Below are 15,227 nucleotides of genomic sequence, written 5' to 3' on the forward strand. Positions count from 1 at the left end.
CCGCATACATGGCGTTTCATAGGGAAATAGACTGCCGCAACTTTCAGGTACGTCGTCACAACACAACAGCACTCAAAGACAAGACAAAGGACTGTGGCTTCGTGCTGCCTTTGAGCGCTGCCTGCGTTCTCGGGTTCGTGAGTTTATGTCATGATAACACGTGGTTGCCTCACGGGAAGCTGCGTGTTAGCGCCACTAAAACTTAGAGACGGCGAGCTGAAGTTCAAAAACGATGACAGTTAAGTCTCCGAAGGGGGCGAGCATAAAACTCAAATCCATGCTCTCGATGCGCAAACCAATCAAAGACACTGGCCGTGGTACGGTGAAGCAGATGACGGCACAAGGATACAACAAATGGAATGTCAAATGTACGCTGGGCGCGCAAGCTGCGCCGTTAGATTCCACAGGGGCATCAAGCTGCGTCTGCAGCAAAGGTCTTTCTGCGCTCCAACAAAGAATTCTAACGGCAACCTGCGAAGAATGCTGCTTTGGGGTGTGTGCTTGTGAACGATGTGAGCGATGAATGCACAGGAATGATGTGCCGTTGTGGGTGACGAGTGTCGTCGAGGGGATAGCGGTACTGAGGGTAGGGTCACTGCACGGTGATCACAGAAAAGTGCAAGGCGGCGTGCAGATCGAGTTACAGTCAAATAGGGAAATTGCAGCACTGATGCAATTGCTACAGTTCGTTTGAACAAAATAGCGAATAAACATTTGGTTTCTTTTTTTTCTTGATTGTCAAAGAAGCATGAAAAAGCGTAGTAGAACAGGCGCCCCTGACCACTCTTGCTTCCGGAGCTGGAGGTCGAATAAAGATTGCAGAAAACATTATTTATGCCCAGCCCATACCCGAAACATCATCAATCAACTGAGATGAGGGGGGTATTCTGCAAGTGTCCACCTAGTGCATATGTACATTTCATGTGCTGCTGGTGTGCTGATTGGCTGGGGATGCCTTTCCCCTTCTAACGCGTACCTCAGCCCAGCCAATCAGAACTTCAGCACAGGACGAAATGGGCATCATGTCCTTCCATGGACACTTACAGAATACGCCCCCTGAACCCCCCCTCCACTCAGCTTGCCTCCTCGGCGCTGACTCTTGGTTGCTGTTCTTTTGTCTATTCGTGTTCGTGTAATAACTGTTGTATTACGGCTAAATGAACGCCAGTTTCGCTGTCAAGCGAAGTCTTCACGGTGAAGCGCGTGTTGCATTCACAAACTGAGCGCGTGCGAGATGTGCCGAGTTATGAATTCAGTGTGGCGCATCAAGTTACCAGTCGTTTATACCCATTCGTTCTAGAGAATGGAAGAATTTAGCGGGGTGCTATTGTTGCCTCTCCATGCCCGCTCCTTTGCTTCCGCATAGCATGCGATGAAAGCAAGTTAACGTGACCTTAATCATGACTAATTAACTGGTACCAACTAGTAGGAAAGTGGGCATCACTTTGAGGGATGCTTAGTTTTGACATCTTTTACGGGCACGTATTAAAATAATGCAGGATGCTATGACACGTAATGAGGAGGCACGTCGGTGCAATTTTCGCAGCCTCAACGTTGCGTGCAGGGAGTTGAGTCTTATCAAGAGAAGCAAAGAAAGTTTCCCGTGTTATCAAGAAAGGGCTTGGGTGTCAGCACTTCTCTGTCACAATTTCGCTGAAGTGTCATTTGCTATCAGAAAACTAAATAAGCGATTGTGGTGGACAATACCAGAAATTGTATCTCATATACGCTTTGTTCAGTGATGGGTTTTAATGCCGCAAGGAACCAAGGGGCTGAAGGCATTAGGTGGTCACAGAGACTGCAGCGTGGCGAAGTACCGTAAAGCGCATTCTCTAGACGTGATGAACCGTATTCGAACCAGGGATAAGCAGTTATAACCAGGGATAACCAGGTATGACTCAGGTTTGAGTCAGCGTTTTCCTAAGGGTTTGTCTTGGACGCTGGAGTCCATGTTTCGGCAAGGTGATCTGTTCTCGCTCTGATCTAAGCGAGGCTGCATACCGAACTGGCTCAAGCCTGAGACAGCCCTGATTCGAATACTGTTGATTACTTCACGTCTCAATCTTACTGTGAATATCTGTCTTGTATGCATTCCTAGAAGTGCTACGCAAGTGTCAAATAAGCAACGCTGAAATTTGGACGAGTGCTAGTAAGTTTCACTACGCAGTAATTGCAATAACCTCAGCATATACATATTGTTGCAAATATTTAGCAGATCGTGGTCGCCCCCCGTTAGAAATTGTGAATGAAAGAGAATGCGTACGATGAGAAGACATTGCTTAGTAGATATTTAGGCGTCTGCGGGGCGATAATGACATATATCGGCATTTTAGGAAAGCATAACGAAGAAGAAAAAGTTGATCGACCGTCCTGCTTAGCATTCATGTATTTCGACAATATTAAGCATGAAAGGCGCCACAGCAGATTACACCGCGAGCACCGTTACGCGTTAGTTAAGAACAATAATCTAGAAACAGACGTGAGGTAGTGAATCGCCAAGGCACAAACACACGGTCACCACCACGCAAGTGAGGTTTGGTGAGATGGTGGCGGTGATAAAGATACACGTGATGGGTGTAAACGGGACAGAGGCCCCGTAACGGGAGCACGCCGTAGAGGGTCAGGCGGAGAAGCCACGTTCCAGGAGTCACCACCAGCTCTGCTGCAGGAGCGTGAACATGGTAAGAAATGAGGGCAAGGGAAGTACTTCCGGATCCAAAAATTGGGTGAGGAGAGAGAATCACAAAGTATATGAGAGAGAAAGAGAGTACGGGTGCAAGCCAGAAATAGGACATGCACTGCGCAGGCGCGGAGGCGAGGGAGGGGAGTAATAGAGAGATAGAGGGAAAACAACGGGCGACGTCACCGCCGCGTGGCGGCGACGGGCGGCAATACTTACGGGCAGCCGTGCGTTCCGCAGCAGGTTTGGGAGGGAGCAGGTGGGCCATGATCCCAAAGAGAGAAAGGGGTTTCAAAGAGATAGAAGTTTTTTTTTTTTTGCGATGCGACACGGAGGAGCGGCGAGCAGACCATGTACGAAAAAGAGGACATGAAAAAAGAAGACTGGGAATGTAGCGTGAATTAAAAAAAGAGTAGAGGCGTAAAAGAAGAAAGCTTCAGGAAGAAAAAAGAGATGTGAAAAAGAAATAAGGGTATTCAAGGGTATTTAGATCTCGATAGTTTGCTCGCCGATTGCGGAGCGTATACGTTAACGGTGTTGACGAATGTGGCTTCAGTCTAATTGTTTCCGATCAGGAGCTCATATTGGGTAGGTAACAAGCCAGAGCAAATAAATGCAGATAAAACGCGTACACATATACGTCCTTTGTCTGTTTGCGCATATTTTTCTCTGTTCCCAGTGTTGGCATAAGTGTTGAGAAACCCGTCTGAGAGCCATTCTAATATAGTGTGTTTATAAGTAGGCATTCCAGACAGGTCAGTGGACGCGAGATGTTCTACATATAATTTCTTTTTTGCAGCACGAGCGGCGACTATTGTAAGCAGCTGCACAGTGTTACTATAGAACTGTGCTAGAATCGCTTGGTAAAGAGGCAGTTTAAAAAAGGAAACAAGAAAATTTAAGAACGTATTCGTTGATGCATGGCAATTGGAACTTTTATAGAAGGTTCGCTTCTCAAATTCGGCAATCATTTATGCGGAAGAAAGGTTGCCGGAAAATGATGATTTGAATTGATTTCTAATTGTATGACATCATTGATTTCCACTGGTTCTTACGCATGACCTTAGGCTCGGTGTTCGAAGTATGACGTCTCTTCAAAACCCGATGCTTAATTAAGTCCACGCTCGTACTGCTCAAAAGAAATTGTTGCGGCAAAAACACTGTTAATGTACCGAGAAATGTGATGACTGAAATATGACTGAAATGTCATGGTTATACAGCTCAGTAAAACGATGTACCGTTGATAACGATACCCGTTGTAAAATGCTAGGCAATAAAAAATCCATCGCAACTAATCGATATGAATCTCTGCAATGAAAGTATTGAGCCAATGAAATCGCGTAATAATATCGACTACAATAATTTAATGTTTCGCGAAAACAACATAGCATTCATTTTAGTACATATGATGTGACAGCTGTCGTGCAATGTTGAATTAGTGGCAGAGGTTTACAATAGTTCTAAAGTCGCATTACAAGACTTAAAATTCAACATGTGTGAAGCCTATGGTCACAGTCTTTCAATCCGGTATAACATAGAACATATCGAATGTGTTGAATGCTGCCCCCCACATGCTTTTCAAAGGTTTTTATATCCACGTAATGTAGTGGGAAGCTTCTGTTGCTGGTGGTTACGGGGTAATGTAGCGTGCGTGAGCATAGTTAAATGCTGTTAGAGAATATATTAACACGTTCGTGCAATGACTCAAAGGCGAGTTTGCAACTCGACCTGATAATTGTAAAATGTCATCTGCTGAACATTAAATGTGCACCCTGCTGCGTTTGCTTAAAGACGTATGATGTTTTCATATTGAAATATGAAGAGTAAGCAACAATGCATGAGTGCTCGCAAATATAACTCTGCGGAAGTTGTCTACGGCAGTCTATACAGCAAACGTTTGCCAGGAGAATAAGTGCCATGATGCTGTAAACATGGTGACATTCTACATGCAAGGAGTTAACATGGCTTTAGTTCGCAACATACATTATAGACAAGCCATATATAGTATTGCTTGATAAGTTTATGCGACGTGGAACATCAAATCTTGAAAGCAATCGAAGTCCGATTCATGACACAAATTCCTGTAAACTATAAACATACATTCGAAGCTTCAAGCTTCACAGTAATGATGCAAGTTGTAATAATTGTTGTGCTCAGCTGGATGTTCGCGCTTCCGAACTTTTTCACGGAAATTTTACATTCGTAGCATACATGACTTTGAGAATAAAAAGAAAGATTATTTTGCTATTGCACAACTGAGCTGCCAAAGTAGGGTGAACATAGTGTCTTCTGCGAAACGCGAGATATACGTACATACACAATGATTCTCAATTATATTCGTTGCCGAAGACAACCTAAATCCTCACAGCGAAAGTTTAGCACCCCTGCATTGCCTGCATTGCTAACGTGGCACGACCGTCGCATTCAGTGGAGACGGATGCCTCTCTTGTGCCATGGGAGGAAACACAGCCACAGACAGACTCGTGAGTGAGTGCGGCAGACGTGGTGCCCTGCCCTCGTACTGGACCCGTTTCGTGCCGAACGAAACACTGCTCGTGGTTTTGGGACATTCGCTGCCAGCACAGGTCGACAAACAGGTCATGCTGCTTGTTCCGCTGGTCGTTATGCCAGGGATGTACCAAACGAAACTGAACGGAAATAAGGGATAGAAAGAAAAAAGAAGAATGCTCCACATATGACCACCACTTCACACTCACGGCCAGCACAACGCATGCGCCGCCACACAAAACCAGAGCCCACAGAGGCAGCCAGGTTGCTTGAGCTGCAAGGCTCGACCATTTACAGAAATGTAGCATGGGCCACCTTCACTGGCATATACGAACATATACTTTCGTTCTGGAATTCAAAAAGCTACCAAAGGGTAGTCGAAGATTTCCTTCTAAAAAACTCGGTACGCACTAGAAAACATGTCCGAGCACCGCAAAGCTGTTACTGACAACTGGAAGGGCATTGTCATTTAGGCAGTCCGGTTCATACCGACCAAAGACAGTGCATAATGCAGCACGTCTAGCATTATCGTGACTGTAATTCTTGTACGCGCTCTTGTGAAATCTACAATTCCTTCCCGCCGCGTTCCCTGTCGTGCTAATCCTCTTGGTTCCGTCTTAAAGTGTGCAAATACATCGAAGCATTTGCATTTTGGCACGCAAACTGGAGGATGATCGGTATACTAGCATTCAAATCTCCCTTTCAAGTATTTGGTAAATACTCGTCAAGATATTAGGTAAAGCTAGTAATAATGCATTCGAAGGAGAAATCAAATAAATTATGTAGCATTTCGTGCCAGCGAAAAAAAATCCTCACTGCCTTCTTAAGCCCAGAAAAAAAATACATCAAAGCTTCACCTTGGCACAACTGTTTCTTTTCGAAGCTGTAAGGACTGAGTACAAGAACAAAGATGAGTTCGCGAACAAACTATCTGAGCATATGCGCTAGGTCATTGTCATAATATTTAGGAAGAGAGAATGGTAATGTTTTATACGAGAAATATTTTGGAAAATCAGTATCTGGTGGCAAATAGACAAAAAGTTTACCTCAAGGATTATGCATAAAGCCAATCCTATGACCACAAAGGGTTTTCAGGAACTAAAGAACGTTAAAACAATCGAAAAAAGGTAGTCCGCTATAAATAAGCTTACAAATGCGGAAGAATATTTTCGATCTGAAATTTCCAAGGAAGCGTGAAAATTTTTGCAATGATTTATCGCCTTCAATAATGTACTCAGTATACAGTTTGCGACCTAAATGTGAGCTTGATGCGAAATTTTGAGGCAGGAGTATTCTGAGTACGAGTTTGCGTACAAGGTTATTCTTCCGGAATGGCCTAATTTTTTGAACAAGCCTTTTTTTCAGCCTAGGAAGGATTCTCCTTTTGTAATATATATGCAAATCTCGCAGTGTGTTTGGTTTTCTAACACAGCAGGCTAGGAAACTGTTTTATTGCAAACGTTCAGCCACAGATCTGCCCTAATCAAAGTAAGCTTAATGCAGTTCGCACATTCTAGCTCACGTTCTTGCTTGTTTCTCTAGAACGTAGTTGAACGCCACGGCGCGTGGGGACATGAAAGAACAATTTATAATTGAATAATTTATAAAGAAAGGCAGTGCAATGGGCTTCATGGTCTGGATTGGCGTGGGGTGAAAGTGGTCAAGTGACTAGGTCATGTCGGAGCGCTTGGTACGCTACCACAACAACAAAAAGAACAAGCTCTATACAAATAGAGCTGGACAGTCTACTTCTACATGGTGTTGTGAAAGGTCACGTGTTCGTACAGGGGGGGCGTCATCTAAGTGTAGACTACGGTGACAAAACTCGACGCTAATCAAGTGCAACGGTGAGTCTGTGGTGGTTTGTTTCATTTCTGCAGTCAATTATGCCTAACCAACTCACCACATCAACTTCTACTGTTGACGCTGAGCAAAAGGGGCTGTGTGACATCGTCTAGGCTTTCATGAGGCGTTTACTAATAATTAAGAGCTCAGACCAAGCTGTTTCTACTATATATATGCAAGACGTTAGGCACCTAAAAGAAACATTTGCCAGAAGGAAGCTTTCTTGTTTGAAATACAAAAATGGTAGCCACTTGCTACATACGGATAACTTCGAACATGGAAAGATGTGCTAGTTAGGCGTAGGACAGTATAGAGAAAGCTCAATACGAATTTGTTACTTCGTAATGTCTGTGTACACACGTGACTTTACGCCAAAGATTAATTAACAGTCCCATGCTCACAAAATTGCCTTGCACTAAACAGTATGTTGCCTTGTTGCAGAGTTGCACATTCAAAAGCACGCTTTAAGTCTCTCGCTTTGCGTATGACATAAGCTGCATCGAAACAGTCCAGACGTGTTCTGGAAATTTCACAGCACATCACGTAACGTCTTACACATTGCCCAAGTGCCCGAAAGCCTCAAATGTGGCACGTGACACAGAGTCCCTTTCGCTGCCGCTGACGACATACACACATACGACACAATGTTCTCTGTTCCGTCTGTCCCTCGCATCCTACGCGAGACAAACTCGGCAAAAGAAAATACAGGACAAGGTGCTGACAGGACACCTTGTGCATCTGGTGCCGCTACAACATGGCGGCGTAGCAGCGTAGCCACAGTAGTACCTCTAACACCGAGAGACACAGAACGTGGGGAGAGGGAAAAAGTAAAGAAAAAAATGAAGTGAACGAAAATTCGACAAAGGGCGGCTATCGATCAGGAAATGGTGGGGTTGCAGCATTCGGAAAGTCGTGCGGCAAGCTCATGCCCAAGCTGTCCAAGAAATGCAGACACGGAGAGGTGCCCACAACAAATGTTCACGCATGCAGAAATACAGGCGGCTTGCACGTGCGTCTTGCAGTATAACGTTTCATGCAGAAGCAAAAGGGGAAAGGAATGTGCCAACCGTACTGTACCAGGGTTGCGACTTCGGCTTTCGGAAATGTAGTTTACCAGACCGTTCCATTTCGTTTTACCTGTCTGGTAGCGCGTCTGCCACATGGAATGTTCCCGTAGAGTTCCCAGCACATATTTGACAAAGTGGCCGTCGATTGCACTGGTCAAAATGCGCACTGATGACGTTTTTCTGGCTCCGCCACGGGGCTAAGCCGTGAGACTTATTGGGGAAATGGTACCGGAAACGTTTACCGATGCGTCTATACTTAATGCTTAAGAACTTCGTAAGATGTGCTGACAAAGCACCCGGCACGTTTCTCGACCCTAGATGAGTGTCCAAATACCTCCCGGAAAACAATAAAAAGGTCTTTGTCTTAGAGCTACTGTAGCGCTAGCTGTTTCCTAGCGAAATCTGTCTTGTTTGGTGAATGACGTTAATTGAAATGTCTCAGTGCAAGTAATTGCAACATTAGGTCCTTAGCTCAACTGATTGCCAGAGCATTCGGATAGCATCTAAAAGGTAAAGACAGAAGCATTATGAGAACTGTCCACGTCTTTTCCAGTTAAGAGGAAGAGCCCGAGGCCAAAATTATACATTTACCAAGGGGTGTTTCAAGCAGCACATGAAAAATTATTTGCCAGAACACTTTTGCTACCTTTAGAATGGGAATACTTGTTCGCACTAAAAGCAATTGTTTGTTTATGCATACGTTGCCTTTTTCCAACACTTAAATAAAAAATAAGCCTTTGTGCACCTTAATATATATGTTTGAATAGCATAATGTTTCACACATTCCTGATTGCAGGCAACGTTAGTATCGTAAATAAATGTTACCCGCAAATGCATTTGGGTATGGCACTGGACATGACACCTTTCTCTTTAGAGTTTTCACAGAAAAAACTTTCAGTTACCATGAGATGGTAGGGATCAAAAGCTAGCCACATAGACTGAGCATCCAGATAATACTGTCAACCAAACCGTATTACACTTTGCCGGAATAAACACTTCATCTTCTTTAAAGAAACGAATGGGTTGCATAAGGCATGCTTTTAAGGCGTTCACGTTAGTCTAAACTATACGTTAACACACCCGATATTGCCGTTATCAGCACACCTACGAAAACCATACTACCTCAACAGCCGAGCTTGGTCGAAGCGTTGCAGACCATACATGCATGTTGTTTGCAAAATTTTGTTCACATGGGCGTCAGCTGGACACTTCAACTTAAATATATGACATCACTTCATAGCGGTTAAACTATTAAAACTCACAAAGCTCATAATAGGTTGTAAACGAGCCAGTTCACTCTATTGTTTCTGTGGCATATGAGTAATTGATGAAACTATTTAGGTGAAGCCTTAAAGTGAAAGTAACGGTAACCTCTTTTTTCAAGCAGGACTGAGAAGTGAATTTGCCGCTAGAAATTAAAGCGGCAAACTTTGCCCGTGAAATGCCAGTACTTGCTTTGAAGCATAGTTGCGACACAGGTATTTCCAGAGTGTTAGGGAGAATTATGACCAATTTTGATATTTCACGCCTGATTTTCGTTTCAATGTTAGAAAATGATTGTGGATCCTACGCACGAGTACGGTTCAGAAACAGGTGCTACTTCGGGAAAAGTGTGAAAAGATAGACGCAGCGCGGCGCATTTGTACAGGCATGACCTAGAATCAGAATTCTAATGTATATAGTGAACAGCGGCCATGAATGTACTTTCACCGACCTGAATTAAATGGTCTTGTGCTGGCACAGAAACGTCAATAAAAGGATGCGACACCGAACAACGAGCTTCTGCATCAAACCACGGAGGACACTGCGGTTGAAAGCAAATGAAGGGTGCGGGGTCAAAGGTCACTGACCTGTCCTTGTTCGCCCTCAACGCCAGTCAGGTCCCTCCACTCCTCGATAGTCTGAGCGAGGTCAATTGTATTCATGGGCACTTTGACCTCCCCGATCTGGTCGTGCTTCGAAAAGCGGTCAAAGTCGAAGATGGCGAACACGAGCGTCTTGGTGGTGATCTCGGCGTACGGGACCTGGGAAGAGCAGGGAGTCACGGTTGTTTACGCAAAGGGAAGGCATGGTTTTCCCCAAGTACACAGGCTCGATTTTTTTTGCGTGAGGCCTAAAAGAAAATTTACCTGAATAATTTAAATTCAGTGGTATAAAGGACAGCAAAATGTTTAGATTAACAATCTGTACTTAAGTTCCTTTGTGATGTGCGAAACTCGTTTTTTGTAAACTATAGTAAATGCTGCTCGGTTTCGACAAGTTATTCGGAAATGAAGTCGAGGTGCCGAGTCCCGTCAGCATGCTTCTCTAAGTGATCCTCAAAACTTTAACCTTTACTGACCTCATGGACCGATACAAGCACAGGCAGAGATTACGGCCCTTGAGTTATTTCATTTACATTTCTTTTGTATGCAGAAGATATGGGTAAACAAGGCAGATGCCGAGGACGGCGCACACCATCTGGCGTGTTTTGTTGTTCCCCTCACGTAGGGTTGTGCATGGCCGCAGGTTTCGATGGAAACTTGAATGACTCACGGTTCCTATCAAGGCGTACGGCCGGGTCGGGAGCTACAGGTGTCCATATTTACAGATGGGCCACAGACGAGTGCGACTTTAATCCCATGACCTAACGCTGCAGAGGCCGCAAGCTCAAGGCGTGTCGCTAGCTGCAGCTGCCAGAATGAGGTTTACGAATATATTTGCTCGTGTCACAGTAGACGACTGATGGTGCTGGTAGTATAAGATGCCGGAAATAGGTTTCCTGACACCAGCCTTGCTCAGAAAGGGTGCAGCTCTGCAATTTCATTTTATGCACAATTTATGGCTTCGTCAGCCGACGACTGGTGCAGTTTGTAGTGTCACATGCCTGAAATAAGCTCGGTGATACTAAGGTTATTCTTGAATACAGCAATATACCACGTCATCAGTTAGGTTAACCCCCAATCCTGCTTCTCGCCTCCTACCTAATCTCGAATTTTGCAGCGAGAACAGGCCCACCGAAATGTATCTTCTAGTACGAAACGGGAACCTGAGCGATTGCACAATGTATACCAATTATGTCCGCCATTATAGCGTCCATTTGGGGATGTCTGTGGTTGTATCTGATATATGCAAGATATTCCGAGTGCCTGCTCCCCTCACCTTGAGAAAAACTCGTAAAAGAGAGAACGAATGGGAAGTGTTACCATCAACTGGGCATTACCACGGAGCTACAGCGGAAAGCTATCGCAGTTTCCAAGATAGAATGCTTCCCATTTGAAGGAACATTCTCCTTGTCCAGGGATCAAACTAGTGACCAACGCCTTTCTGACCCGAGTATCTGAGCTTGTCTCGGATGCTATTAGGCGTCAGAAGAAGGACGAAATAATCGCAAACTCTGAGCATAGGTACATTGAATATGACTATAGTAAGTTCTACGGGAGCCCGACAGGCCGAAAAATGTTAACGAAAGAGAAGATTTCTCTCCAACTGAGAGTAGCACTAAGCTAATGACCCATGCTGGTTACTCAGAAAGAAACCTTTCCGGTTGAAGTAAAGTTCGTCCTTGTCTAGGGAATTAAACCCGGGACTAACGCCTTGTGTTCTTGACACTGCTCCAGTGCTCCGAGTTGTCGATTAAGTAGGCCTCGCTCTGCAATCTGCTGGCCTTCTGGTTAGCCCATATAAAAAAAAGCCACTGGCACTGTTAGCTGTCGATTCCTTGTTCAATTCTCGGATTAGAAAAATTTTTTTTTTCAACTGCGAATCCTTTTTGAGAAAGTTCTGTATAAACCCATACAGGATCTTTCGAAAAGTTTCGCAGTGGAAGCAAATTCAGTTAACTTTGTAGCTTCTTGCCACTGTTCGAAGGATGACAGTTTTTCGTTTCGTAAAACTCCCACTGCCTTGAGAATTTCTGCAGAACTGATTTGCCATGGGATACATGACATTTACACCAAAAATAAAAGAAATGAGAGGAAAACGTATATTGGTTCCTTAGAACGGAAATTTCACAGTTGGACGAAAAAGCTCGCCCTAGATAAGGGCTGAAACTTGGCACATCCGCCTATTCAAGACAGTTGCGCTACTGACTGAAACTATGCTTGCCTGAGGGCAAATTGGTCGTGAATTCTCCAGTCAGTAAGATACCCGGGCAATAAATGAATAAAACGAAACAGCTGTTCATTTTTTGAACCTTCTACCACTTCGAATGTTTTCTCAAATGTAATTTCGTTGATAATGAACGTCTTATATTATTCTTGATATTGTTTTTCTCCTTTTACAAATGCGAAGAAGCAAAAATAAAACCGTTATAAAGCATAATACTCCTACTGTTTTCAGGCAGAAATATCGCTCAACACTAAGGAATTCGGGGTTTTCTTGTTTGCCTGTCAGACCCAGATACCTCTTGAAAATGGTCCAGACCATAAGTACAATACATTGCAGCAGTGCTAACTTCAGTCGCACTGCCACTATCGCCAGGGCCAACCACCACCTTATGGCAACTGGACTTCTAGAGGTTTTGAGACTTTGGATTTGTGAACATTGACATCAAACTTCGGTGTTTAATTCATGGGTATCAAAGTATCGCACCGGGGATGCCAAGGTTGGCAATTTGTGACAGCTCTGGCAATTTTCGCATTAAGCCGGACTAAAGATTTAGAGTGGCGTGTGACAGGTAATTGCATTAGTCAGAGTCGCACACTGTCGGCGAACTGTTTCACATGGAAATGCGTGCTTTGACTTTTGTGATTAAAAGTCCGAGCGAAGCACATCAGACAGACAACCAGCGTAGCCGTGCCCTTACACCTTAGCCTCTCTACGACGGCCACGTCCCCTACGTTTCGCCGGCTACCCACCTTGAAGTTGAATGTCTCGTTGAAGACAGGATTGAGGGTCTTGCGGTGCACTTTGGTCTCGTATTTCTTCTTCTTGTCCGGCAGGAGATAAACCTTGACGTACGGGTCGGACGTGCCCGACATGTCCAACCCAGGCAGGTCTTCCGCTTGGATCACAGTCACGGCAAGCTGCAGCAGGTCACATAGAACAGAAAGTTTCAGAGCTGTTAAAAGCGCCGAGGTCTTTCACACAGGTCAGGACTGTTAAGAAATTGTTTGTTTCACTAGCTGGCCCTCAGTGTAAATAGAGAACGCTCGGAAAGCCTCTTACTGCATTAGTGAATCTAAACGGGGCTGATGATGACGACAGCGACAGTTTGCTTCTTTTTTTTCGCGAATGCGGCTTTTCGTGATTCAGAATTCACAAGTTGCAGAGCGTGGCCGCGTTGGAGGTGTAAACTCAGCCAAGGAATTGATGGGAGGCAACAAACGCACAGAGACAGCAGTTGTCCCAATAACGCTGCGCGAAGACAAACACAGCGATGTCTGTTTTCAGTATTCTTGTGGTGAGCGTCATTTCAGAGATGGTTGCCTGCGACCGATTTGCTATTACAACTCGCCCGAATCAAGGCCATGTTGTGCAAAGGACTGTGCCAATAGACCGACTTTAGAAGAGTAAGCACAGCCTGTGGCGCCAAGGGAATTATGGGAACTCTGAGAGTCGGTTTCGGAAGCCGTGTGTTGCGTAGCATAGCATAACACCACGGCCGCCGCGGCGTGCCGCGACGAGACCTACCGCCATCGGAATGCTTGGAAAACCACGCGCGCTTATTGGGCTCTGTGGGTGACGTAGATCTGAGCGCGTGACGTAGATCTGGTCGCGTGGGCGTGGCGACGCGAGCCAGCCCAAGCTCGCGCTTCGCTTCGACTCGCACGAAATGTCGCGCACCGTATGAGCACGCTGGCCCTATGCACGGAAATTTGTAGGTTAAGCCGATGATGCTGTTTTTCTTTTCATGGACTCTTCGGCTACGCTTACCAACGCTAAAAACCTTTCCGTGAGGAATGTCTGAGAAGTAACCTGCCCGCTAAATACACGAAATGCGTGTAAACATTATCAGACGGCTGCTGCAATCTATCGAGGCTGCTCAGAACTTTGCGAAAGAATGTGCTCTCGAATGCTTTTAAGGATAAAAAGAAACATACTTGCAGGAACCCCGTAGCTTTTACCAGTATACACCAAGTGGTACTTTTCAGCACACGCTTGGGAGAAAGCGCGAGCTACCCGCAGACAATGTTTCCGTGTAATCCGTCGATGGTCCCCGGAAAATTTTCAGAACGTGTTTTTTTGTTCACAAATTCTTTATTGCCTGACGGGTTACACATTAGGCATTATATAAAGGTGCAATCCGTAACTCTTCTAGCAGATGTATTGAGGGTCCCTATGCTATATGCTTTTATATAAACTAAGAGCGTGTGAATTCAAAGAAAAAAAAAAATGTTTGCGACAGTACATCGCATTTTCATTGATTCAATGATGCAAGTAGGAAAGAGGGAAGGTTAGAAGGTTAGATGAACGACTGCGGTGATTTTAGATCTGTCTGTAATTTATTGCGGACTTGTAATGCAGCATATGAAAAGGAAAATGGCCTGTAATTAGTACGAACATTCGGCACAACTAACGTTGTCGGGGTGATTGATCGTAGTGATGGGTATGCAATAATCAGATAAGCAATTTCTACAGAGGGGCATAGAATACTTTTGTGGCTAATTTTGTAAAGCAAAGCAAGAACGCAGTAATGAATGCAATGTCTTTGTATGTTAAGCAATGGACACGCGAATCTAACCGAGTCCATTCTATTTAGGTAGAGCATAACTTAAGCACAGTGTATTATGCAACAATAACGGGTAACAAGGTGGCGGTGTACGTGAGCCTGTAAATGGTAATTGCGTACGTAATATGAAGAATGCACGACGCTGATATACAGAGTGCAAGATTTGTGCAATGGAAATTATGGCGTAATTTATAAAGTATGTGGATTTTATTGTAGACAGTGAGCGTAGTTTCGTGGATGTACGTAGGCCATTGTAGTTAGCTGCCAAAGTAAACTCTAAAAAAATTGTCCCGTTAACCTTCTGCAAGGGACAGATGTTCAATACCAAAAATTAGTGTTCGTTAATCGGCTGTGTTTCGCGGCGAAAACTGGGCAGTTGCTTTTCGCTTTGTTTGTTCGAAGACAATTGGAATCAAGCCAGCTCGAGAGCTTTTGCAGAACATCGTTACCTGTTTTGTTGAAAGACACATACAAA

General features: G+C 44.6%; 1 protein-coding gene across 4 annotated transcripts in view; it reads right to left on the reverse strand.

The window, feature by feature from the left end:
- Positions 1 to 15,227, reverse strand: part of Syt1 (Synaptotagmin 1) — a 181,074-nt gene that overhangs the window by 24,551 nt on the left and 141,296 nt on the right. For all 4 annotated transcript variants that reach the window (XM_055062540.1, XM_050191700.2, XM_050191698.3 and 1 more), the window contains exons 5-6: positions 12,939 to 13,106; positions 9,951 to 10,124 (exon numbers count right to left, since the gene is read on the reverse strand). In XM_055062540.1, the coding sequence (XP_054918515.1) occupies positions 9,951 to 10,124; positions 12,939 to 13,106 (342 nt within the window). The remainder of the gene's footprint in view (positions 1 to 9,950; positions 10,125 to 12,938; positions 13,107 to 15,227) is intronic.

The sequence above is a fragment of the Dermacentor andersoni genome, chromosome 10, assembly GCF_023375885.2.
Source record: "Dermacentor andersoni chromosome 10, qqDerAnde1_hic_scaffold, whole genome shotgun sequence".
Lineage (NCBI taxonomy): Eukaryota > Metazoa > Arthropoda > Arachnida > Ixodida > Ixodidae > Dermacentor > Dermacentor andersoni.